The sequence below is a fragment of the Juglans microcarpa x Juglans regia genome, chromosome 8S, assembly GCF_004785595.1.
Source record: "Juglans microcarpa x Juglans regia isolate MS1-56 chromosome 8S, Jm3101_v1.0, whole genome shotgun sequence".
Taxonomy (NCBI): domain Eukaryota; kingdom Viridiplantae; phylum Streptophyta; class Magnoliopsida; order Fagales; family Juglandaceae; genus Juglans; species Juglans microcarpa x Juglans regia.
The window spans coordinates 11463161-11491129 of record NC_054609.1 but is presented as its reverse complement, the minus strand read 5'-3'; the positions used below and the strand labels follow the sequence as shown (position 1 = coordinate 11491129).

The 27969-nt window shown below is 35.3% G+C and overlaps 1 protein-coding gene across 1 annotated transcript; it reads left to right on the top strand.

Moving 5' to 3' along the window:
* LOC121244439 (DNA-binding protein RHL1) lies at positions 1–26565 on the top strand. Its single transcript, XM_041142513.1, has 13 exons — positions 1–119; positions 4373–4811; positions 5775–5885; positions 13401–13487; positions 13606–13817; positions 14482–14597; positions 14810–15036; positions 17381–17420; positions 17509–17558; positions 17707–17752; positions 19349–19380; positions 25887–25928; positions 26132–26565. Exons 2-13 carry the CDS (start codon positions 4482–4484, stop codon positions 26165–26167), a joined length of 1329 nt encoding a protein of 442 aa, XP_040998447.1. The 5' UTR covers positions 1–119; positions 4373–4481; the 3' UTR covers positions 26168–26565.
* Positions 26566–27969: the final 1404 nt, after the last annotated feature.

The window sequence follows — 27969 nt, the reverse complement described above, 5'->3', positions numbered from 1 at the left end:
TGAATGCTCGAATAAAATTAGTTTGAACTTTTGCTACAGCTTTCCAAATTTGAAATTTGGATAGCAAACTTGTGATGATCTCTCTATTATCGCACATTAGGAATTTTCTTTCAAAAAGATTTCAGACCAGTGTTTTTGGTTCCGTACCGTACCGGCCGGTATATGCCGTACCGGCCGCTTGGCCGGTATTGGAAATATATATGTTCCGTTTCGCTCAAAATACCAGTTGTACCGGCCGGTATTTGATGTTTCGGCCGAAACACTTATTTCGGCCAGTACAAAATTCTACACCCTAGTTGAATGGCATTTTTGAAATCCCAATAAATTTTCAGGGACAATTTTGGACTTCACATATTAGGGTTTTCACTTTTCTCTCTTCTCTTTTTCGATTTCACGCAAAGCAGCAAAGGCCAAATCTATTTTCACTTTCAGCCTCTCAAAGTCAAATTTCAATTCTTCATTTTCCTTCAGCCGGTGACAGCAGCAGCAACGCAACTTGCAGTCGCACCGTCCGTCAGCTCGCAAGTCGCCGTCCGCCGTCGTCTCTTCCCTCTGGTCATTTTCGAAATTAATTTAATTATTTTGTTAGTTTTTTTTTTATAAATAAATCAGAATTGTATAGATGTTTTAGTTTGTTGAATCATAATTATTTCGTTAGTTTTGTTAGTTTGTTTGTATTTTTATAGATGTTTTAGATTATATTTTTATAGATGTTTGTTTATATTTTTATAGATTATATTTTTATAGATTTTTGTTTATATTTTTATAGATTATATGTTTGTAGATGTTTTATTATATTGTTATAGTATTTGTTTGTATTTTTATAAATGTTTTAGATTATATTTTTATAGATGTTTTATAGATGTTTGTTTATATTTTTATAGATTATGTTTTTGTAGATGTTTGTTTATAGTTTATTTTTATAGATTATATTTTTATAGATGTTTGTTTATATTTTTATAGATTATATATTTTTGCAGATGTTTTAGATTATATTGTTATAGTGTTTGTTTATATTTTTATAAATGTTTTAGAATTTTTATAGATGTTTTATAGATGTTTGTTTATATTTTTATAGTTTATATTTTTATAGATGTTTGTTTATATATTTTTATAGATGTTTGTTTATAGTTTAGATTTGATGAGTTTCTTCTTAATGGCTTACTTATAAGTGTTAATGTTTTATATTTTAATAGTTATAAATGTCTACTTGTCAATCAACCGGTGGTATGACTTCAACTCCACCACTTGCTTTTGTAAGATTAGAAGATCCAGCATGGACCTATGCACGTGCAGTGCCAGGGACAAGAAATAATACTGAATGTTTATATTGTAATAAAGTAATTAGAGGTGGCGGGATCACTCAGTTGAAGTATTATCTAGCTAGGATTCCAGGCGATGTAGAAGCATGTAAAAAGGTCTCTGAAGATGTAAAATGGCAAATGAATGAGTTACTTAATGAAATGAAAAAAAGTAAATAGAAGAAAAGAAAAATAAGTTTAGAGATTGGAGGCGATATAGATTTAACATCTGATGATATTGATGATAGTAATAATATGGAGGGATAGTCTTAGCTTTCAAAAGGTAAGGGGAAGTCGAAAGAATCTGGAACTGGAAAGTCAGTGGGGGGATTGAGTAGATTTTTTGCTCCAAGAATAACTCCTGGGGCCCAACCTTTAATTAAGAGTTCTATATGTTCAAATGAGATGATTGTAAAAGCAAAGATGGCTATAGCACGCTGGTGGTATGATGCTAATTGGCGTTTCAATGCGGCTCAATCTAAGTTTTATCAACCAGCTATCGATGCCATGACTGCCATCAGGCCATGATTCAAGGGCCCATCTTTATATGAGTTGAGAGGAAATTTGTTAAAGATGGCTGTAGATGAGGTTTTAGATTATTTGCAACAAATGAAGAAGGTTTGGAATGAGACCAGTTGTTCACTAATGGCAGATGGTTGGACAAACCAGAAGCAACAATCAATAATCAACTTTCTAGTTTATTGTCCGAAAGGTACAATGTTCTTGAAATCTGTTAATACATCTGGCCTTAGAAAAGATGATGAAACATTGTTTAACATCTTTGATGAGGTTGTTCAAGAAATTGAAGCTGAGAATCTTGTGTAGTTCATAACGGACAAAGATGCAAGTTATAAAGCTGCAGGAAAAAAGTTACAACAGAAGTATGACTCTTTCTACTGGTCCCTATGTGCAGCTCATTGCATAGACTTAATGTTGGAGAATTTTTCTGATCCAAGATATTTTCCCCTTATTGATGATACTATAAAAAAAGTAAAAAAGATAACAAAGTTCATTTATAACCATGGTTGGGTTTTGGCATTGAGAAGAAAAGACTTTACCAAAGGTCATGATTTGTGTCGTCTTGCAATTACAAGGTTTGCGACAAATTTTTTAAATATCCAATGCTTGCTCTTGTTTAAGAAAGAACTAAAACAAATGTTTATTTGTGATAAATGGATTGCATCAAGTTATTCCAAGAGCAGCATAGGGAATGAGATAGCTGAGATCGTTTTAGACGATAAAGAGTTTTGGGCTCAATGTCAATTTATTGTTAAAGTTAGTGAGCCTTTAGTTCGTGTTCTACGACTTGTTAACGGGGATGAGAAGCTTGCAATGAGATACTTGTATGATGCAATGGAAAGAGCCAAAGAGAACATAAAAGCAAGATGCAATAACAAAGTTAGTTTAATCAGTCCATTCACCAGGATCATTGATTCAAGATGGGATAGGCAGCTTCACAGTCCATTATATGCGGCGGATTGTTTTCTTAACCCTGAAATTTACTATAGCCCTAATTTTAAAAATAAAAATGATGTTGTAAGAGGTTTCAACAGCTGTGTTATGAAGATGGAACTTGATCCCGATAATCAAGACAAGATCATTGCAGAACTTGATTTGTATAAAAATGCAATAGGTGAGTTTGGACATTCTTTAACAATCCGCCAGCGTGATAAGATTAATCCAGGTATTATCATTTATCAATATCATTTGTTAAATAATGTGACTTTGTACTTTAAATTTTATCTTATTTTATTTTTACTTGTATTTGATTAATAATTTATAATTGTATTATTATTATAGTTGCATAGTGGACCCAATTTGGTTGCGAGGTTTCAACGCTTCAAAGGTTTGCTGTTCGAGTACTAAGTCAATGTTGTAGTGCAACTGGATGTGAGAGAAACTGGAGCACATTTGATTTTATTCATTCTAAGAAGAGAAATAGATTAGTGCATAAACGTTTGAATGACTTAGTATTTATTCGTTATAATTTGAAGCTGAGAGAGGTAAATTTTTTTAATACTGATGTTTTCACTGTTGAAAAATATATAACATTTTCACTTATAAAAAATGGAGTATAAAAAATGGATGAGATGCTTTAGATCCAATCAATCTTGAAAACATTGATTTGATGGAAGAATGGGTGGGTGAAGAATCTGAGCTTCTTGATGGAGAAGATTTGGATTGGCCAAGTATTGAGGAGCCATTAGCCTCACTAAATGAGGAAGACAATGATTATGTTGGTGTTGATGTTGATGACGGTGATGATGTTGATGAAAATATTTGATTAACATGTCGAATCCTGATCCTTATTGTCTTTTTGATGACATGGTGACGTTAATAATTTTATCATGATAATGTTAGTGTTTATAATTTATGTTAGTTGTAACTTAAAACTTAAGACTTGTATTGAGAAGTATTGAGTTTATGACTTATTTTGTTGTTATTTTGGAATACAGTTAATGCTTGTATATATATAATTTATCAAGGTATAAATTATTCCGAAACGGTACACAAAACGGTATTGGTACGGTACCAGTACCGAAACGGTATCGGTACCGAAATATTATCTCGAAACGGTATATGAAATGGTACCGGTACCGAAATATTTCGTTTCAATCAATGTTTTGAATACCGTACCGGACGCTGTACCGGTCAAGGCACTGGAACGAAATATTTCGATACCAGTACCGTTTCGGAATAGCGTTTCGAGATAGTCGATATATAAATAAATTATATATATAAATATATATAAAAATTATATTCCAAAATAATAGTCTATATATAAATAAATTATATATAAATATATATATATAAATTATAAATAGTCTAGTCTGAATTGAGAGTTAAAAAATAAGTTTATAGTTTGAAAAAAAAAAAAAAAAACACACAAGCTGAAATTGAGGCCGGTACCGGTCGGTATTTTAGTCAGTACGGAATAGGTATAGTACTTGTACCGGCTGGACGGCTGAAACGAAAAATTTTGGCCATACAAGCTAATACGGTACAAAATTTAAAACACTGATTCCAATACCTTCATTGGTATGACTTTCGGTACAGTATTCAAAACATTGTTTCAGACCCATCGTGACAAAGAGATTTGGCGCATGCGAGGCTGGCTGTAAATCTGGTGTGCTCAGCTACTGCGAGTGAAGCGCAAGGAACCCTGCTGGTTCGTGAGGAATGGGGCGGGGCTCTTCATCATCATCGAAGAAGGAGGGGCGTGAGAGTAGTAGGCAGCTCGGTCCGGTTGTGACAGAGCGCAAGAGGCTCAAGAGACTAGCATTTGCCAACAACATACTCTCCGAGACTCCGGCCGAAGTCCACCAGCAGCTGAGCCCTTCAAAGGCCGTCATCAAACACCATGGCAAGGACATTCTCAAGAAGTCCCAGAGGAAGAACAGGTTCCTGTTCTCCTTCCCGGGCCTTCTCGCTCCCGTCGCAGGTGGTAAGATAGGCGAGCTCAAGGATTTGGGTACTAAGAACCCCGTTCTCTACCTCGATTTCCCTCAGGTTTTATGCTCTCTTTCTTCCTTTATCTGCCTGCCGATAAATTTTGCAGGAGAGAAGAATCTTCTTTTTTCTTTTTTTTTTTTTTTGGGGGGGGGGGGGTGAGGGCTTTGTGTTTTTCTTCTTTTTAGTATTTGCAAGATTACTTAAGAAGCGTTGAGGTTTTTTTTATCGGAGCAAGCGAGATTCTATATTTCAATTGAACTGAAAATTGATGGGCATAATTTTTTTTTTTTGATAAGTAAAAATTGATGGGCATAATTAACAAGATATTGGGTTGACAACATGCTTTTTTACTGTTTTTTTAATTTTTTTTAATAGGTAAACTAGCTATGTTTAGTTCTGAGAACATGTAGTAAAAGGTGAGAAATCAGAGCAATTGGGTTGCAGCTATCACTAGCTATTTAAAATTTTAATGTCCCCTCTTTGTACTTAGTCTATGTATCAAGAAAATGAAGATGGATTATCAGATTAATAAAAAATTATAATATCAGAACATTTATTATGTTAGGCGATATAATGGAGAGGTTCATGATCCGTATTGCAAATGTAGCTTGCCTTTTCTTTGCAACTAGTTCGAGAGTTTTGGTTGATAAGAAGATGAAGAAGAAAATGTAAAAAAGCAACCTGGAAGTTTCGGTTGATAAACTCAAATAGGTGTGGTTTCTTTAATTATAAAAAAAAAGGTGTGGTTTCTAAGATTTTTCATGTCTTTTTGCCTATCTCTATATCAATAAAATTTCTTCTTACTTATAAAAAGAATAAGATTTTTCACGTCTTTTTTTTACTCTTGTCCTACAAGTCTGCTTACTAAAATTCCAATCATTTCTCTTTCTTTCTTTATGATTTTTCTGTTAAAGGTGGTTTATTGTTCTCATTGGTAGAATTTGCACACATGGTGTCAATTTGTCAATGGTAAATGCTATATCTACATGATATATACTTATTTTTTGTGTGCCAATTCAGGGTCGAATGAAGTTTTTTGGGACTATTGTATATCCGACAAACAGATATTTGTCATTGCAATTCCCAAGAGGCGGGAAGAATGTGATGTGCGAGGATGTCTTTGATAATATGGTTAGTCCTATCGGTTTTGCTCAAATATCTTGAGTTACAATGATTTTTGTTGGCGTTGATTGTTATGGTGTTGGCGTTGATTGTTATGGTGTTGTTTTCAACCCTATGGGATCATTTTCTTTCTTCTTTGCATGCCTTTGATACACCCAGTCTCTTTAGGACTTTAAGATACTTGTCCTACATAGTTGCAGTGACCAATATGAAGGAGCACGAATTAATGTCTGACAACGATGAGGCACTTATAAAAGATAAAGTCTGAAAGTAATAGGGCAAAAAATGGATTGACTAGAATTGAGAATGGTGCTATTTTTATAGATATACTTTAGATAATTTTATTTTTTTCAACAAGTAAATCAGGTAATTTTAACTTTTTAATCGGTGAGGAAAACCATTGTGTGTGTTTATTTATTTTTATTATGGAAGATTACAATGCTAAGGATGACATGCAATCGATAAATTTTTTTGATAAATTTAAGCTGTTTGAAGTTCAGTATTTTCATTCTTTAAGCAGAAGGTCACTAGAGTTCCATTTAACTTGAGCTAGGCCAAAAGCAATAGTATAAAATTCTCCAAAATTACAAGCAAAGTTGTGATTTTATGGATTAGAAAGTGGTGAAGAAGTTAGAGTTTTTTTGATCGGTAGAGAAGTTAAGAGTTTTTAATGGAGATAATTTCATATTTTGTACACGAGGGGCATACAAGGGGGAACACCGAATATAAGGAATGTTAGGGAGCAAAAACTAGTAAACTCTGTAAAGGATTCAAAACAGGACTTGTTATGGACCGTAGTCCACTTATACAAGGATCCAAGCATGAAAGTTCTCAACTCTAGCAAAGTTCTTTTGCAATCCATGAAGTTTTGGGCTTACACTCCTTCCAAATCCTCCACATCCAGCACAAAGGCACCATTGTTCCAACATCTATGCTCGTGACTCCACCCAGCATACCTCATCTAGCTGCCATTAGCTCAACCACTAAAAATGGCATTATCCATTCTATCCCAAGAAGTTGGAACTTGGAAGATTGCTACTGACAAGACCCTAGCCACTTCATAGGTGAAGCAACGGGTGATCGATGGTTTCCTTATTCTGCACTATACTCTTCCTGGGAAAGGAATGTATATCTTGGGGTGTGGGACATGATGAAGTGATCTGAGCTCAAATCGTCTTCTTCTGGCATGGATTATTTGAATTTTGTTCTCATGTTCACCTCTCAACCTTAGTGAATACAGGAGGTCGAGGAGTGAAGTGATAGATTCCACTTCCCAATCCTACACCAATCTGATGAAGTAGATACTACACTATGGTTTACCATTCGTAACTTGGAGAAAATCAACCACTGAGGCCTAACTGCGCAAGGCAATACCATAAAAAACTGGATAGGTTTCCTTCGAGGCTCGATCTCCACACCACATTTCCTATGAGAACTTGTCTTGACTCATCCTCCAGCTCTTATCTTTGATGTCTAGAAAAAATTCCCCATCCTTGATGAATGTTTTTCCACACCCTCATTTCGAATGGCCCATTGTCCAAATAGAGGTAAATCTAGAAGTTTGACATTTGAAAGGATCAACACAAAACACTAAGAATAGGTCAAACCAAACCTAATCGTGATGCCTTTGGCCTTTCACTTGAATTTTGAGCCTAAGGAATCCAAAGGATCATAATCCTAACCTCTAACATGCAAATCACTTGACCTTAGTTGATAATATGCATGACTAGCAACAAAAATCAATTTGCTCAATAGATGACAATCGACTTGCACAAAAACCCTAGGACCCGAAACATAATCATGCTTGGCTTTGAAAAAAATGTCTAAATCCCTAAGTTGCATGCGTATATTCTTGAAACAATACGTCCATACATCCCATATTCAAGTCCTGTCTTGATCCTAGCACCATATTCAACATATCAAAGCAAATCACAACATCAAAGAAATCCCTCCAACTTTGCATAAAAACGCATCTCTTTGCATGTTCATCAAAACTCCAACTAAGATCCTAGTTATAAAGCTTTAAAAAGCCAACTCAAATCATGAATTAAAGCTTTATAAACAAGAGTTTATAAAATCAAACCATGGATTCAAGTTTCTAAAGCTAAAAGGACAAACTTAGTCAAACAATCCCATGGTTGAAGGTTTCAGTTTCTAACACCTTAGAGGAGCATGCAAATCTTTTTATTAAAACCTCGAATGCCATAAATCCAACCAAAGATTTGTATAATCATCAAAACATCCCACCATAGAACCGAAATACTAAGGAGTACACAACATTTCATCACAAACTTCCAAGGCATACCAAACATACTCAAACCGTGAACCTTAACACCAAACTAACAACTTCCAACCTTCAAACTTTGAATAAAAATAACCAACATACTTCCAACAAACTCAAGACTTAAAGTATCATAAAAATAAAAGAGGTTGAAGTCAGAAAAATAATACTTACAAGCTTGAATGTCCAAACGAACTGAGCACCAAAACTCTGTCAATATACCTCACTTTCAGTTTGCTCCCAAGGAAGGAAAATGAAAAGCTCAAGTGTGAGGGAAAATGAAGAGAGACATGAGGCTAAAGGGGAAGAGGTGAGGGCTGACTTTGAGTGACAAGTGATGGAATGGTTGCTTGTGAAAATGGTGGAGTTGATCGGCTGAAATGGGCTTGCCGAGTGAGAGTGTGTGAGTGAGGTGAGGTTGAGTGTTTGACTTGCAATTTTAAGTACCCTATTGGGCTGACCAAAAGCTACAAAATCAGTCAAGGGAGTGGTCATTCCATGGGAGGAGGTTGCTTGTGTGAAGAGCCAAGGGGGTGGGGGGTCATTTGGCTGGAACCTTTTCCTCCAATTCGATTGGGCTCATTTGGGGTTTGGTTAGGGTTTCACTTAGGGTTTCAAGTTCAAACCCAGTTGGGTTGGTCAAACGAGGGTACTTTGGTGTAAGGGAGTGGACAAGGGTGTAAGAGAAAGTACAAGAGGTGATGGTTGCTTGTAGGATGAGTTTAAACCAAGAGAGAAGCTTGCATGGTCAAAACCGAGTAGCATCCATTTAGGGTTTGGGGTTTCGGTTCCCTCACAAGGATTTGGGGTTTCCAAACTCTCTTTGGTGGCTGACCATGGTTGTATTTTGGTGGTTGGAATAGTGTGATGGGTGTAAGGCCTCGTTTGGATTGTGAGATGATATGGGATGATCTGTGAATAGTAGTAAAATAGTTTGTGAATAGTAGTGAAATGTTTTAGTTAATATGTTTTATGGGGTTTTGGAAAAGAGAGAAAAAGTTGAATAAAAATATTATAAATTTAAAATATTATAGAATATAATTTTTGTTTTGGGATTTGAAAAAGTTAAATTATTTTTTGTATTTTGTTTGGAAGTTTGAGAAAGTTGTAATGATTAGGTTATGATTAGATGAAAAAATTGAACATTTAAAATTGAAATGTGTTTGTGTTTGTGGTGTTTGGATATTGAAATGAGATGACTTGGGAGGATTTCATTATCCAAACCAGGCCTAAAAGAGCATGTAGGTTGATTTTCACTCCATCCACCTTACACATTTGTACTACACTTGACAAGTGTAAAGTGTGCTCCAAATGGAGGGTTGTGATGGTGCCATGTGTCCAATGAGATTCCCTAGTGATCCTAGCTGATTTGGACATCCTATATGGTGATGTGACGGCTGTTTGGTGACATGATGTGCTAGGTGCCATGTGGCGCTCTCCAGTTGGCCTATTTTTCACCCGAAAAAACTCAAATTATTATTGCACCATAAAATCCCAAAATTTCATACGAGTCTAATGGTGCAATCTGTTTCGCCTAATTATGATCCTAAGTTCCTCAAAAAAATCAAGAAGGCAATCCGTCCCCTTAGTAGATCATAATTCGACTATGCTAACAGACTAAAACCTAATCAATCGTTCGATGCATGAAATCCTCTTAGATTTTCATGGCATTCCTAAAGTCCAAAGAAATTACTTGTATCGAATTTCTTTTGGGGTGTTACATGCACCGTGGATGAGGGTGCTTTGTTTGCTGCATCTGTGTGAAAGTTTGTGGACTGGGTGCTGGATGTGTGTATTGGCTGTTGGGGCCGCTGTGAGAGGTTGCCTCCTGTTTCTTTCATTGCACGAGGGAGGGTCACCTGCAGCACACACACACAAACAGAGAGAGGACCTGCAGCAGCAAGTGGCTGACGTGAGGCAGCAACAAGCCAATTGTGGTTGTTGATTTGGTTTGCATGTGCAGTAGCCCTAGGGAAGAAGGAACACACACACACACACACACACACAGAGATATATATATATATATATATATATATATATATATATAGCAGTTTGCATGCAGATGGTTTATGCTTGGATTGGATCTCACATTTGTGTCAAACTTCATGGGTTTTGGGTCTAATTTATAGGCTTAACACATGGGTTCTAGGGTATTTCCTTGGGTAGTTGATCTAGTCATGGGCTTGTTTGTGGACTTTCAAAGGCCCCCTTGGGGCCTTGCTTGGGCTTAATAAACAAATTGGGCCATTTAACGGTCCTAACCCTATTCTTGGGCTTCCCTATATTTTTTTAGCCAAGCTGAATAATAAATTCAACTTGGAAAAGCACTTGGAAAAGCATTTGGAGGGTGAAGGTACCTACTAAGGTAGCGTTTTTCAGTTGGGTGGTTGCTCTAGGGAAAGTATTGACCACGGATAACCTTAGAAAACATGGTTTGTGTATAGCTGATTGGTGTGTCATGGTGAATCTGTAAATCACCTTTTTTAACATTGTGAGGTGGCAAAGTATTTGTGGAATGAGGTTATTGGTCGGACAGGTTTATATTGGGTGATGCCTAAGGAAGTTGTGGATTATCTTGCATGTTGGCGTGGTTTTGAGGCAAGGAAATGTGTAGCTGCCAGATGGAGAATGATTCCTTTGTGTTTAATGTGGTGTCCACGGCTGGAAAGGAATGAGAGATGTTTTGAAGACAGAGTATGCTTTTGAAGATCTTCGGAATTTTTTCTTTTCTATTTTGAGTTTGTGGGCTAAGATCTTTGTTAGGAATGATGATAATGTACTGAATCTATTTCTGTTTTAGTTTTCCTGTTTTCTAGAGCGTATTAGGTATTTCCTTTGTATACATCCTGTGTTCTTGTGCTGTTTCTATTCTTGGTAATAAAATTTCTTATAAATTAAAAAAAAATAATAAATTCTAATGGGCTGGTTTAAGTCCAAAGTAAGCCCAACTCGTCCAATAGATACTTTTGGGCTCTTAAATAATTTATTGGGCCTAAAACCAATTAAAATAGGGCCCACTTGCTCCCTAAATATTCAATGGGCTTTAATCCAATTGTTGGGCCCAATAAAAATCATTAACCTATCGCAATAGAATTTGGGCCCTTGGTCTATTAAAAATTACCCAATAAGTCTTAATTGGGCTTACATAAAATATTGGCCCATTAATATCATCCAAAATCATCCACTAGACCTCAATGGGCCTTGAAACCAACCGAAATAAATTATAGCTCGTGGGCTTATCTAGTATGGCCCATAAAACCTAATTTAGGCCCAATAAAATTACCCATATTCTGACTTTAGAGATATTGGACTGGGTCATTACAGCTTGGTTTGGGTAGATTAGCAGGAGACAAAAACTAAGAACTACTTGGATTAAAGAAATTGATGACAAATACTAAGGTTTACCACCATTTGGCCAGTTCGCGAAAGAGGTTTAATTTGTTGAGGATATTGAGATTGATGGGAATCATTTAAGAGAAGTGGGAGAGATGAAAGATGTGATTGTGTAGTTTCTTATGGGGATTGACATCCTCTGTTTGATTACTTGTCATTTGCCAGTATCCACGTGTGGGATCGTAGTTGATTGGAGGGTTGATGTAAGGGGAGAGAAGCTTGCTTTCCTTGATTATTTTGGTCCTATGAAATTGGAGCTATAAAGATTAGATATCACATACCCCTAAGTTTAGCTCAGTGTTTTAAAGTTACCAGTGAAGGTGTTGGCAGGCAGGTTGAAGAATGTAATGGAAGAATTGATTTCTGATACTCAAAATGCCTAGGGGGTGGGGGGGTTAATTATGGACTTGGTCTTGATTGCTAGTGAGTGCTTGGGAGGTAGGTTAGACAGTAGAATTCCAAGAGTTACATGCAAGCTGGGTATTGAGAAAGCTTATGATCATTACACTTGGATGTCAGTTACTTATAAAAAAAAAAAAAAAATTGGATGTCTAGTTTATTTGTTGGGTATATATTACTTATCCAAAAAAAAAAAATATGCTGGGTATATATGGTTTTGGGTCCAACAATGTATTACCTTGTCAGGATTGTCAGATCTAGCAGTGCATTACCTCACTTGGACTTTCTGTCTTATTAAATGGAAGGCTTCTTGATTTTTGTATGCTTAAAGGCCAATGACAGGGAGCTCCTTTGTCTTTTATTCTGTTCATTCTACTGATGTAAATTCCTGGTAGGATTTTAGTTTGGGTAGTGCAGAGGATGTATTTTAGGCTTGTTGGCAGAGGACCGACAAAAGAGTTGGTTATCTCTCATTTATTATTTGATGTTGATACATTCTATTTGTGATGCTGAGTCTACAACTAAAGCATATTAGGTGTATTATCTTGCATGTCATGGTTGTGTCTGGTTTCAAACTAAATTAGTTGCGCTCCGTCATGATGCAAGTGAAAATGTTAATTTTAATTCAATTTTATTTGTTAATTTTGTTTATATTCTGATCGTGAAGTAATTGAAAGTGATTTTTTTATTACTAATTTTAATGAATTATATATAGACGAGAGAAGAAAAATTGTTATAGCTGAAAGAATACAAAGCGCTCTTGACTTTTAAAATTTAAGAAAATTTTTACCAGTCAAAAACAAATTCAAGGAACTTTCAAATTATTTTAAATTTGTAATTATTTAACATATGAACGGATGACATGGCTCAACAGGAACAGGGTTGTTGTTTTGAAAATAATATATGTTGTAGATTTCACAATTGAGATTGGCTTAGTTCGTGATGTTGTTGGAGTTGAAGATGTGGCTGTTGAAGTTCAGCCCATACACTGAATCCAATGCTTGGGGTGACGATTTTATTTTAAGCCATACAGAATTTACTTGTATAGTATAGAATATAGTATGGCAAAATAATAATCCTTACATAACTTGCAGCTTGCAAGTAATACACTACATAATCCATGAGTTATATTCTGATATATTTGTCAGGTTAATTGAACGGGTCTGTGCATAAAAAATCTGTACCATATGTACATAATGGTTTAAGGCGATTGTTACTTTATTGTGGTTGTCAATTGGATGCGAAACCCTTTGGTGGTCTCTTTCAGGGCAGCACTTTTGACAGCCCTGCATGTCTTTTATCTGAAAATATTTTACATTCTTCCGTTCCTTCTTCCTCATGTTCTTTCCTGGGTTACAAGACATTATTTGTGCCCCTTTATGATTATCCCTATGAGTGCGTTTCAAACTCCCCTTTGAACCGAGCCTCAGCAGTAACTTTTGATACTGCAGATTGTATTTTCAGAAGCATGGTGGATTGGGAGAAAAGATGAGAACCCCGAAGAAGCTCAACTTAATTTTCCTAAAGAACTGGATGAGGTTAGTTTCCCTCAATACAAGTTGCTCACTAGTTGAAGTGCATATTTTGTATTTGTTTGAATTTCGGGGTAGTTATGTCCCTTCATGATCCATGTATTCAATGTCCATTATTTTTCAGGGACAACTCATTGAATATGACTTTAAAGGTGGTGCAGGTGCTGCATCTACAAATCAGCCTAGTTTACATAAAACAGAGATTAGACTTGTTGAAGAACAGTCTCCTAAAGTTGAGTTTGAAGTTGATTTATCAGATGGTGAAAACATGTTGAAAGATTTTTCGGAAGAGACTCCAGTTCGACATTCAGAGAGAACTGCTGGGAGAACTTTTAAGTATTAGCTTTGCTTCTTATTTTGCTTGATGTAAATTGTTATCCTAACACAAAGGTGTGATTAGCTGTGAAATTCTGCTATTGCCTGAAGATATTGAATGCCGATCATGTTGTCTCTTTGCTTGAGTGGTAAAGGGATAGGAAGAGGTTGGGGTATATCTTAGGTTATAGTGTTAACAATCAGAAAACTTGAGTGTAAGCTCGTATTTTTTAGGCTTATTGATTGTACATGGTCCCCCCCCCCCCCGGGGGGGAAAAAGAAAAGAGGAAAATTTTTGTTGATGGTTAAAAAAGAAGAAGTGCTGTTTCTGAACTTATCATATGTTGACATAGGCATGGTCTGTGACTTCACCGGATGGAATGTTGAGAGATTGCCACGCATCCATCAGATACAAGATCTATAAACTATGTGATTATTGTTTGTGGTTCCTTTCATGATGGCTCCCTATTCCCTCTGAATTTCTGACAAGATAATAAAGCTTTCAGATCACCTCAAAGACACCAAAATTTGAAACTGTCATTCATTTGCTGACGCTTCTGCTCATGTTTTAGCCAACAATGTTAAATTTTTCATTGATTAAGCTTTGATTCCTATTCGGTTTTTGTTAATCCTGTCTTCTAAAATTTCAATAGTTCCATTAACCTCTAACCCATTTATTGGTCAGTTTTGCAGAATCTTCTTCTGGGGAGGATTCTGTTGAATGCGATACTGATGTATCATCAGAAGAAGAGAAGAAAGTAGTGGAAGTTGATTCTTCAACCACAAATTGTACTGCTGGAAATATCCTGCTCATATTATCTTGATTAGTTAATGTTTTTTACAAGCAATAAACTTCAATAAACTTTGCAGAAGGTAAAATTAATATTCAAGGGTTGCTAAACATATCTGCAAGCCAGCTGCACTATAACATTGACTTTTTGCCTCTTTACATTTTAATTACATAACCATTCCATTCAACTGCAATACTTTGATTCCCTTAAATTTGTAACTACAGACTGAAAATCTCAGCAATGTAAATATTGACATTGACTATAAGGATGCTGCAGAAAGAACTCAAATTCCTGAACAGGATGAAGGCGACTTTGTGTTGGTGTCCAAGTTGAAAAGGCAGTCTCACACTGCCACTCCAGGGACTGAATCTAAGGGAATGTCTCACACTAGTCATGGTTCACTTGTTCAGGCTACTATATCCACATTGTTTAAGAAAGTGGAAGGGAAGGTAAGGCCTTTTAACTTTATTTTAACAACTTAAAGTGCAAAGTAGTTTTCAAATAACTTTGTTTCATTATCTTTTAATTTTGGCCAGAACTCGATTGTGTTGTTGAGGGCTATAGTATTTCTAATATATGGTTTTTTCCTTGGTGCTTACATTTCTGCACCTTCACTCTTTCTTAATATATGATTCAATATCATTCACTATTATCTACATCCATTGAATATTAGCTAAAGCCCATGTTTTTTTCCTGAAGTCTAACAAACAGATCCTTTTTTTTTTTTCCTCTTCTTCTTATAATAGAGAAGTTATCTTTATCTTTCATTGCATCTAAGCATAGTACTTGCTTGATTCCATCTCTTTATGATGGTGGTATTACTTTTTCTTGTTCTTGAAAGATTATTCCTCTAGTTAAATAAAAAGTGTTAAAGGAATATTAGTACAAGGAAAACATTATTGTAATCAATATCAGGTCAACTGTATTGATTGTTCAGACTATATAATAGAATACCGAGGGGGAGGAGTTATCTTTTTTGTTTCCAAGTTGCATTCTTAACATGGTATTAAAGCAAGGTTCTCTGGTTTAGCTTTAGTATTTTTCTGGCCCAAGCCCTTCCTCTACATTTCTAAGCTTATTTCTCTATTGACACCAATTCTAACCTACCCAGGGGTCATTTCCTGTTGATTGACACCAATTCTAACCCCCTTGGTGCAGTGCAATTGCTTTGATTGCTTTCAACCAAACAAACAAAAAACAATTCTGCTCTTTTTATTCATTTTGCTTCCACGTTTTTCCTGGTTCTTTCTGCTTCCTTCTCCATTCTCAGAAGTGCAATTTAATCCTTCAGCATTGTAGAGTTATAATTTTTTTTTTCTTTACATTCAACTTCATTGAGATTATTGCACTAAGTTCCATCAGAGTACAGTACATTTCTTTTAACCATGCCCTTGGTTCCGAAAACAGTGTGAAATGGAAAAACTTCCACTATGATATTCATATTAACTCGTTCAGATAACAACCAGACAATCTGGTTGGGATGCAATGAGATTTCATTAATAGTTCCACCATACAACTTGTTCAAATGTGGTATCACTTACTCAGAGTTAATTTTCTATACCAACTACTAATGAGTAAGGACCTTAATATCATAGTTTCCATCTCTCTCCTATTATCAAATGTAGAAACTCTCTCCTTTCTTGTATAAAGACTGTTGATGGCTGTAGAGATGATATTGGTATTTTTTTTGTGAATTGTTTGCCAATTTTTGCTTTTTCTAACCCATGCTTGAGTGATCTCTGCGATCTAATAAGCCCCCCTTATCCCCAAAGAAGATGAAATGGGTGCTTGTTCAAAATGATCTTAATAAAATGGGCTCTATGAAGTCCCCATAGTCAAAGATGATGCAGTTAAATTATACAAGGCTTTTTTCTTTTTTCTTTTTTTCTGTTTCAGTTTTTGAATTTACTTTAGAAGGACTTGTGTTTTGCTGTGCTTTTTTCTGTGCAAGCCAAATTGCTTTATGAGAAATTAGGGTTTCGATGCAGTTTATGTTTTGATGAAATCCATTAGCTAAGTTTGAACTTTGAGCTTTTGAAAAATTCAAAGCAAGACATTTGGGAAAATCTAATGGAAACTAAAAATTATAGTTTCAATGTTCAGTATGCAAACCGTAATTATCATCTGTTACTTCATTTTTTTTCAACTTTGTTAGGAAAGGGATTTATGTAAGTTTATAAAACTCGAATAAATTTAACCTTGTTGCTAAGAATCTTTTATGGATAGACCTTATTGGTGAGCCTTTCTGAAGCTCACAGTGGCCACAATGTTACTGATGTTGACATGCTATTACTGGGGCTTATCCTTGTATAATATATTCTAGATGGCCAAATTCATTATCCATGCATGCCTGCTACAACTGAATTGTTACTTGGTAAGTTATGAGGAGCCTTGTTTTTAAACCAGATAGTAGGTTCACCTTTTCATGCCTGCTTTCATCTGAAGTTGCCTGTGGAGTTCTTTATTTATTTATTTCTTTTTCCCCTGCCTTATAATAGTAGAATAGTACCAACTAGCTTTAGCTCAAACAGTCCCTTCATCTGTGCTTATGAGTAGGGTGGATGATAAGGTTGTGAGCCTCTCTAGGTGGGTGCAACTTATCAAAAAAAAAAAAAAAGGCAGAATATTGCTCCATGGACATCAAATTTGCCTATCATCTTGCCTGTTGATATCTAGTTTCCTGCATTTATTCCATTACATGTCATATTGTTAAAATAAACTCGAGCTATACTGCTAAGTACACTGGAACTAACTGTTATTCCCAGATTCTGAATAGAACTTTTCAATTTTCAGATAGCACCAAGAAATCCAAGGAAATCTCCATCTCCAAGAGGTTGCTAATTTTCCCAATTTATTTTCCTTTAATGAGATTGTTGGGATTAGAAGACTCAGGAAAAAAAAAACCTATTGATGTTTTCCAGTTTCTGGCCAGAAGTCGAGGAGTACTGATTCAAAAAGGAGCAGAAATGAGGTGAGAACTCTGTGCCCTGTTTTTTTCTTTTGAAGTTTGAATACAGCGATCTATTAGTGATTGTGCTGCTTTTATGAGGGACAGTTATAAGATCCAGGTCAGTGTGTAAGCTGAACAAAGTTACGAGCATTACATGTTGTTCTTGCAGGATGGACCTAGAAAAAAGGCAAAAGTTATCAGGGCAAAAGATGCTGGTGATTCTCTCTCTCTCTCTCTCTCTCCCTCTCTCTCTCTCTCTCTCTCTCTCGCCCTGTCACTAACACCTCTTAATATTCCCATGCTGTTGCCTACTATATGTTTAATTTATTGATACTTCAAAATCTTTCAATATATGTTATGAGGGAATCAAGATTTAGAAGCTAATTTGTATACTGTGATGGAAGAATACTTTTTTCCTTTTAAGTGAGTCCCAAAAGTAGCAACAAGCCCCTAGTAGATGGAGGTCGTAAGAAATTCACCAATTAATAGGAACCGTGTAAATTAAGGTGTTAAAAATATCTGAAGCTCTGGAGTAAAATAACCCCTTCTATCTTCAACAAGATCAAGAATGGCACTACACTTCCATCTTCAAGTTCTATAAATGTTTAGATTTATGCCTATGTTGTTGTTGGGATGTAACTTTGATACTATTTGACAACTTAATATGAATATTAACCCTTTTTTGTTGGTATGCAATCTTATTTTATTGGAGATATTAACTATCACGTGACTACTAAAAATTCTTGATATTTATTTTGTTATGGACTATTGGTCTGGATGTTGATAATGAAACTTTATCATGAATCTAATTGTAATTTGTGAATGATTTATATAGTTGTTCCTAAATTATATGTGAAATTATGTTAATTGGGTCAAAATATATATACAGGTAAGCTCAACCTATTTGTATGAAACTGGTTAACTCAACTCGAGTTGATTATTAAGTGGGTTATACTGGTTGCCTTATGTCACCTGTTGTTTATATGGGTCATGTTAGGGTTTTGGGGTCTTACCCATTTAATTAAACGGGTCATGTTTAGGTTTTAACCCATATGGTCAAATACTCAGACTTAACATGACACGAACTCGACTCATGAACATGAGTTGCTTATAGGTTTCTTGACTCAAAACTATAAATAAAAGCTATATAGTTTCTGCTATAGAGAAAGTTTATGCCTAAATTTCTTATCTTTCCACTTGAGTTCCTGATGTTTGTAATCTGAATTTGTTCTCTTAATTTTTGATTGAGCTGTTATCATATATGTTTGCATTTATAGATTTTAGCATAAAAATTTTCTTTGTTGCTTGTGTGTTGGATTTTGATCCACACTTTATAGACAAACTTGGGATCTGCGATCTCAGGTAATATTGGTTCATGATCATGGATCCCTTTGTTATTCCTCTTTTTAGAAAAGCAGGAAATTTGGTCAGTTTAGTAGTTCTTTTCATTGTTGTGGATGGTAATAATAGCAGGAGCATACTACTTTTGTTTTATCAGGCCTCTCTACCTTCTGTGGGTCTTCATTTTTCACAATTTAATATCAGATGTATGAATGGCTTGTAATAAAATTTGTTTAAAGATAGTTCAGCCTTTCTAGTTGTGTAAATTGCATAAAATTATTATTATTTTAATTAAAAGGCAGTCCTTTCTGGAAATCCACACATCTATGTATGTGTGTGTGTGTGTATTGATGCTTCACTCCTAAACATATGCATTGTTTATGTCATTTTACTTGTGAAAATAAATCATTACAAAATGTGAATATAAATGTCATTGGCAAACTTACGTATCAGCATTCCTGTGTTTGCAGGGGGAAGAGCCATGGCAAAGAAAAAAGATGAGGTATTTTGTTTTAGTTTTAGTTCATTTGTGTTCTTTGTGTATTTCTATCTTCTCATCATACCAACTGATAAAAATCATTTATCCCTACCATGATAAGTTATTTCTCTCTCCTCATTATATCTTATCATGTACTAGGTGAAACGACTCTAGCTACTAAAGGTTCTTTATGTTGGCAAAATGAATTTAAATGCCAATCAATATTGAGAGCTTTTAGAAATGATTATATGTGCTGAATATGAATTGATCATTCTGCCTAGTAATTGAGGTTATTTCTTGTTGCTTTCAAATCATTGATCAATAATTCGTAGGACAGAGAGGTCAAGGATGTGGCTCTTGGAATAAAAGCACAATGGATGAAGTGGAGAAGTGCATCAGGAGAATTGTATGACCATAGATTGATTACCTTGAAAAGAAAATACAATAGGATTGCTTTGAGACCAGCTATGCTGTATGGTACAAAACTTCATTGTTTAAGAAAGATGTTCATAAAATTAATAAAATTAGAGTAGGCAAAACGAGAATGTTATAATTGATGAGTGAGAATACTAGGAAAATTTGATATTAGGAATGAAGTCATCGTTCAAAGGTAGGGCAGGCACTATCGAGGTAAAGATGAGGAAAACTTGCTTAAGATGGTTAGTCTTGTGCATGAAACTGTTAATGCACTACTGAATCGGAGTGATTTAATGTAAGTTGAGGGGTAAACATAGGTTGGGGGAAGCGTAGAATAATATCAGTAGATGTAATGAAAATGATTTGTTAGGGTGGCAACCATGTTGTTTCGAAAATTATTTTCTCAAGCCTTTATTTTAACACACCTGTCCACACCGTCCAGCTGGAGTAAAGTGACCAAAAAGCCCTGGTAAAAAGAATTGAAAGGCATGATCCTTCCCTTGACCTCCTTCCCCCTTCGCACTGACCTCTGCTTCCCTTCCCCCTCTCCCTTCCCCGTTTCTCAGCGGCACCAACCTAATGACTTTCCTCTTCTCACCGGCGTTTCTTTGCTTCCCATGAGGAAACAAATTGAAAGCCAGTCACATGTTAAGCTCAAGCACTACAATTAGACAAAGTTCTATCTTTTAGCATCAAAAGACCAGAAAAGGAGGGATTTGATAGTGTGAATCAAAGGGTGCCATTACGTCAGATTTGAAAAGAGAACTGCCCATTCGAAGTCAAGGCTAGGAGAAGAATGGATTCTAACATCTAATGGGTGCTTTTCACTTGGCCATTAATTGAAAGAAACCCAACCAGTTGAATTAAAGGCTGGGAGAGGAAGGGAAATTCGTTAATAGGTGCCACTGACTCATTTGGCCATGGCATGAGAGAGCATGTTGCAGAAAGCACAGAAAATTATGTCAAATGCTGTGGGACAGTGGAAGCTGGAGGAGACAAATGCTGTGGGACAGTGGAAGCTGGAATTGACAAATGCTGTGGGATGGAACCCTAGATTGCAGTGTTAGAAATCGGTTCACGGTGAATAGGGCTCGAGCGTTTTATGTTTCTATTTGTTTTATTTAGCTAAATTCCACATCAGCCCCCACACTGGCTGGTGTGGCCTGTGGTAAAATAAGGGCTACTTCCTAGCAGCTCTGGTGTTATTTTGGTTAGGATGTAGTGGAAAATAATACGTGGCTGACCTTGATTAGCCAATGGACGTAGTTGGGTACAATAATTTTTTTTGATAGGTAAAAAAGAAAAGGATTAAACTATATATAGTTTATTAAACGAAATGCTTGGTTTGCAAAAGAATTATAAAAAAATTACTTTACAGACTAACATGACTTGATGTGATATGTTAGATTGTAAGTAGTTGGGTACAATTATAAAAGCAAGAAGTTTCTGAATGTCTGATTTGGGGTAGACTTTTGAAAGGAGCTTTCCAAAGCTTCAGATAGAAGACAACTATTGAAGCTATATTTTCTTTCTGCGGACAATTGTATTGTCACCATAGATTTGTTAGGGTGGTGCCTAAGGTGGCATTCTTCGAACCTTCTTTTCCACAGTCTGATCGACTGTCTGAGCATTGGCAGTGATGTTTGCAAATGCAAATGCAAAATCACATGTTTTGGAGATTGCCTTTACCATTCAAGAAAAACTCCCACATTGGATTATGCATCTTTGAGCCAAAATAATAACAAAAAATATATATATATATTTTATTATTAATTTTTTTTCCTAAAATTAATTTTTTTATTATATATTTTGCAAGTAGCACCCACTACATAAGATCTTCAAATATACACCAATTGTGCTGTCTTAAAAGTGATCATCAATAAATATACACCAATTTCATCAACAAATACTAACCTGTGCTGCCAACACTCTATATCATCAACTTAATACAAATTCTATGTATCAAAATCAACCTAGTACAACTTCTAGAAAGTTGATTTTGATACAAATTCATTAACTTAATACAAATTCCAGAAAGTTGTCTGCAATACGTATTTCATGTATCAAAATCAATGCCATTCCATTACATTACATGAATATATATGTGATACAAAAAATTCCATCAATTGGTCAAAGAGCAAATAGCAACCAGCAACCAGCCACCAGCAACCAGCTTCGAAGCAGCAACCAACCAGCAACAATAAAACTCCTCCAGCAACCAACCAACAACCACTATACCCACCAGCAACTCCAACAAGTCCAGTACAACAAAAAATCAGGAAGTGCAGTACAAAAAACAATACTCAGCCGACCCACAAGCAAGTCAAAAAATGTCACCACACAGTCAAAAACAAATACAAAATCACCCACAATAAATGAATGTACCAGCAAGTCCACCACCAATTAAAACAAACCAAAACCAAGCATATTGCTATGTATGAGATATGGCCTTATTCCTTTGCTCCTCAATGATTTCCATTTGAAGATTATGAAAATACTCTTGCTGTACAGAATTCATGGAATCAATATCCAATTTCATAATTTCTATATCAGTTTTCCTCTTCTTAAGAGCTATTAAGTCAAATCTATCATTGTCAGCCTTAATTTCCATATCAAGTTTTCTCTTCCTAATAAGTACTAACTTAGATCTATCATTGTCAGCCTCTCCCCCCCCCCCCCCCCCCCCCCCCCCCCCCCCTCTTTCCCTCTTTTTTTTTTTTAAGTAATAGATAAATTTTATAGATGAGAATGAAATAGGCATAGCTCGTGTACACAGGAGGTATACAAAAGAACACCTAAATACATTCTATGAATGATAAATTAAAGATAAAAAGTCATGCACATTGTTCCCATCTAGTACAATAGCTGAAAACCAAAGCATTAAAGTGTGTACAAAGAAATTCTGTATTTCTGCCATTGTGTGCTCCTTGTGTTCAAAACAATGTTCATTCCTTTTTGACCAAATGCACCACATGATGCACAATAGGATCGTCTTCCACACTGCCGCCACTTGGGGACAACTTTGAATCATTTTCCAATAGCCCAATAAATCCACCACCCTCGATGGCATGACCCAAGCAATATCAACCATTCTAAAGATCTTATCCCACATCACCCTTGCCGCCTCACAATGCAATAAGAGGTGATCATTGTCAGCCTTGATTATTGCTTCTTTTCTCTCCATCATATAAGTCTTCCTGTCTTCACTCATGTGCCTTAAGTCTTGCCTGGAGGTCTCTCACCATCCACGGGCACATTTTCCATGTCTTCCCCTAATCGTATTGAGTTTGGAGTATTACCTGAACATGACACATTGTCTTTTCTTCTTATGAGTTCTATGTGCGCTTGCCATTTTGGTTGGTGCCTCAAAAGATTCCAATAATGTTCCATGTTGAAGTTGGTTTTTTGGGTCTTTAGGTACAAAATTTTTGCCTTATCAATCTGCAAAATAGTTCCACAATTTGTATGCTCTATCATTGCAAATACTTAATAATTACAACAATAAAACATTGAAAAAAACATTATACCTTCTCTAGCTCGGTCGCACCAGTTGGATGCATTCCTTCAACTTGAGCTATGGAACCACAAAATTTATTTACGCATTTTTTAATGCTTGACCACCAATTGGTCAAAGAGGGTACAAACTGTTCTGGACTGTTAGGACTTTTATAGGTGTTGTAGTAATCATAAATTCTACTCCACAATTGTTTGGAGGTTTGGTCAGTCTCCTGTATGGAGTCTATACTAATGTTAAGTTAAACTGAAATGAGAAGAGTATTTTTCTCTATAGTAAATGACACCCCCCACTAGGATTTTTGTTTAGGTGCCCTTGTTTCCCGTAGGGGTTGTGTGGCTTGGACATAAACATTTGCACTATCCATAGGGGGGTTGTTAATACCACCCTCACCACTTTCCAACAGTGTAGTGAAAAATGGATCCTCATCAATTAAAGTATTCATCCTTCAACAAAATATTGAAGGACAAAATGTTACCAAACAGTTCAAAAATATATGCTGCCTCATTATCAAGATGAAGCATATGAAATCATAAAATCACATGCTTACTCATAGTCCGATGTTGTTTGTAACATTGTATTACTCATAGTCATGTTGCCAATTAAAACAACAAATTATAACAGAGGAGTAGCAAAACAAACAGCAAATTACAACCAAACAGCAAACGAAAAACCCAAATTCAAAACAGAGGACCAAGTAAAACAGAAGATTAGAAACAGCCACACAGCAAGTCCAAACCAATTAAAACAGGCCAAACAGTTTCCTAGCAGCATAGGTCCCAAAATCAATGGTACACAGCAAGTCCAAGTCCAAACCATTTAAAAATAGCCACACAGCAAGTCCAAGCCAATTAAAACAGGCCAAACGGCTTCCTATTGAGGCATTTACACGTGGCTTCAATTATTTTATAATGATTATTTTTGTTAGATTAATTCTTCATAAGTCAAATACACTCAATCCAAGCTTCAGATGCATCAAGTCCTAAAGGTATGTTTTATATTTAACTAAACCTCAAAGCATAAAACATTATAGATAGGAAGTCTAAGTGCACATTATAAGCAATTTAGAACCAATTAAGGAGACAGCTCGGCTCATTAGAGTACAACAATATTCATATCCCAAGTTGTTAAGAAAAGGCTAAAAAGCAAGTAAGCCACAACAAATGATAATGTAATACAATTAAAGTTGGAATACTCTAACCTATTTGTCCTCGAATTCAAATCTTTTATGGGGATGTTCCTTATGATTCTGTTCCCAATGGTGGAACATGACACCTTTAGAGAGAGATTATACAAATTTCAAGTTCACTCATCAGAATGTTGTGATATTCAATCAAAGGTGCCAATTAGGTCACTTTTAAGTGATATTTGGGTTAGTGACTGTGTCAAGGGGATATTGAAAAGCAAGACTGAAGTTTATACAACAATAATACATTTAATATACATATCCCAAGCATCCAACAATTCAGATTATACATCCAACAATGACTGAAGTTTTTACTGATTATTCATTTAATATACAAACCTAATCTAAAAGCAAGAACAGAAAATCAAAACCTAATCTAGATTAAGCAAAACCGGAGGACAAAGCAATAAAATACCACCCTCTTGCTCCTACATGTTTACAAAAATCAGAGGACCCATTTACAAAAATCAGAAAATCAAAACCCTAAATTCATCCCAAAAATCAGTTCAGAAATCAAAACCCTAATCTAGATTAATCAAAGCATCCAAACAACAATTACAACAAGCTGAAATCTATGAAATAAAAATCCCTAGGCAAAATAGAGAGAGAGGGAGAGTTTCCTTTTCCCAATCTAATCGATAGAGAAAACACCAAGCAAGTGCAGCCGCAGTGGTGATGAATAGCGACGCGATGAAGTGTAGCGTCCTCGCGGGAGACCGAATCCCTGGAAATCATCACATGATCGGAGAGAGAAATAGGTAACCTTCACTCAGCCCCAGAGAGAGAGAATGAAGAAATAGAGAATAGAGGGAGAAAATCATTCCTAAACCGTTGCGAGATCCGTCGAGAGCTGGTGCTGTTCCATCGAGAGAGGGAGCTGCGCGGGTTTTTGAGAAAGGGTTCTATCAAGTGTCGAGGGAGAAGATGAAAGTTGAGGGTTGAGAGGAAGAGAGAGAGAGAGGTAATAAAATAAAATTTCAAAAGTGAACAGTCCATCTGCAAAGATGTAGTAGTACTGTTCATAGCAAGGAAAATATTTACACGTGCATAATCCAATGTAGTAAATTTAATGGTCTAGCTAGCTACATATGTGTTTGCATTTGCATATAGATACACCAATGCCAATGCTCTCAGCTTTGGTTTTAGTGTTTGATATGTCTGGCTTTTCTTGGTCATTACTCAAGTCTATAATTTAGTTTCTGGAGTGTTGGTGTAAGCAGCTAGTAAATTAAGGAAGACAGATCCTTCTGTATTTAACGATTTGGCTTCTATACTTGTAATCACGGGCTTATGAGTCATGATGGGTTTCATAGATCCTTTTATGTTTGGCTTTTGGTTCAACCTTTCTAATGATAAGAGTGAAATCCCCGAATGTCATTGAAAGGTAACTAACATCTTAGGTAAACCATGCAGATTGAAGATGATGATATTGAACAATTCTCGAGCTCTTCACAGGTGATTTCTCGACCAACTAAAATATATATCTAAATTGCATTTGCAAATTTTTCAGTCTGAGGACACGGTGATAAACAAGTCATCATATATTTCTTTGTTATCATTAGTGAATTGATGATATAATGTTATTTGAAGCCAGCTTATGATTGAATTATATTTTATGTGTTGATCTTGCTAATTACTTTTATGATCATCTTGTTAAGGATGCCCATGGAAGTGATGAAGATTGGGCTGCCTAAGATTCTTATCACACACATTCAGGAAATTATAAATAGTTCAGGCAAGTGATGTATATTACTTACCTTTCTGATGCCTATATGTAAGAATTGTGTTTTAAGGCGATTTCCGATTAAATAATGGGAACTTTGATGGAAGCTTTTGTCATACAACCCATCAGTTGTTTTGAATGCCGTCTTCGGCATTTTTAGTTGGAGTGAAAATATGAGCAATCAAAATGAAGGCTGGGGAAATTGTTTTGAAGAGAGAGACATGACTTCAAATGATATCTGTGTCTATTTCTCTTTGGGAAAATTAAGAAACAGTCCCATTTGTTTACACTTCAAAACATGGTCTCTGGATTTGACTTCTTAGTCCGTAGGTTGTGTGGTTTGTTAAAAAAGGTCTTTGTTATGCATGACATGCCATTTCTTCAAATCATGTTTAGACGGTATGTCGTTTATTATCGCAGAAAATAAGAATACTTTCAAACCATCTTTATCTCATTATTACAACTTTATCAAATTTGCATACAAAATATAATAAAAAATTCTAATTTTTTCAAATTCTAAAATAATAATAATATTTTAATAATATTTTATTCAACTTATCTACAATCATCTCATTTCATTATCCAAACGAGCCCGTGAAAATCTCATCTTATCTCACATCTTTCACCTTGGTGAAAATCTCCCAAAGGCATTCCCTTTGAGCACCTTTCCGTGCGCCTTTTTTGTTAAGAAGTCGTCCAGACACTTATTCGAACCCTCATCGAATGAAGTTTTGTTTGTCAAAGACCCAATTTATGTTTGTAGCAAAAGTTCACAAAGCTGTGTTCAAACGAAGGTTTAGGTAAAGACGTGGCATTAAATGATTGGAAAATTATTTCATAAGTTTTTATCTATCAATTAATCATTTGATGTCATAATAAGGAATATCAAGAGAATGATGATAAATAATATTTTTTTAAATAAAATTTATTCTACAAGCCAATCTCCAAAGTCGAAGGAGATATAAAATTATGATTTAATTCTCTCTTTTTCTGTGTTAATATATATATATATATATATGTATATTGTTTTATGTAGAAAAACAAAATAAATAACACAACACCTTCTTCGTCCCAAGAAAAATAGTCGTCATAAAAAAACAATAATAAAAATAGAACTCCCGCCATCTTTAGAAAATTCCCATGATCCTTAAAGTTGAGATACTTCGTCGCAAAATGTCCATTCTTTTCGTTGCTAAAAGTCATTCACCCGCAATGACATCAATTGTTTTTTGTCTTGTAAAGTTTCCTTCAGCAATGAAAATTCCTTCAATCGATGAAAGGTTTATTGTCAGCAAATGTAAAAAGCTTTTGTAGCAAGCTAGTCAAAAGCTCGTTCAATTCCGGGTAATTTCTTATGATTTTTTATTTATTTATTGAACTCAAAATAAAGGGGAAAAATATATAAGACTACAATATAATTATTTTGATAGGTAACGGCAATGCAAAGACATCACAAATCATTCCCATCAAATCATCTCAGGTTTTATAACATATATAAGATGACTCATACGTATAATTTCTTTTACAATTCTTTATATAATTATTTTTTAAATTAAGGGTATTTTTATAAAATGATATTACTTTTATAAGTTATTATAAAAAAGTTTCGCTTATTTAAAACATGATTGTGTAAAAGATTGTGAAAATAGATATATGTGTATCATTTTCTTATATTTATTAACGGTGGATACAAAAAATAGTCTGTGGTTTGCTCAAGGCAGATTACTAACAAGAGTGTGACAAAAAGATTAATTTGATCAATAATGAAATGTC

What these genes read in the sequence shown, in the direction of transcription:
- LOC121244439 (XM_041142513.1), top strand. Translation starts at nt 4,482, where the DNA reads ATGGGGCGGGGCTCTTCATCATCATCGAAGAAGGAGGGGCGTGAGAGT. An exon ending in TCTACCTCGATTTCCCTCAG is followed by an intron (nt 4,812 to 5,774) that starts GTTTTATGCTCT and finishes GTGCCAATTCAG; the next exon opens with GGTCGAATGAAGTTTTTTGG. An exon ending in TATCAGGGCAAAAGATGCTG is followed by an intron (nt 17,753 to 19,348) that starts GTGATTCTCTCT and finishes CTGTGTTTGCAG; the next exon opens with GGGGAAGAGCCATGGCAAAG.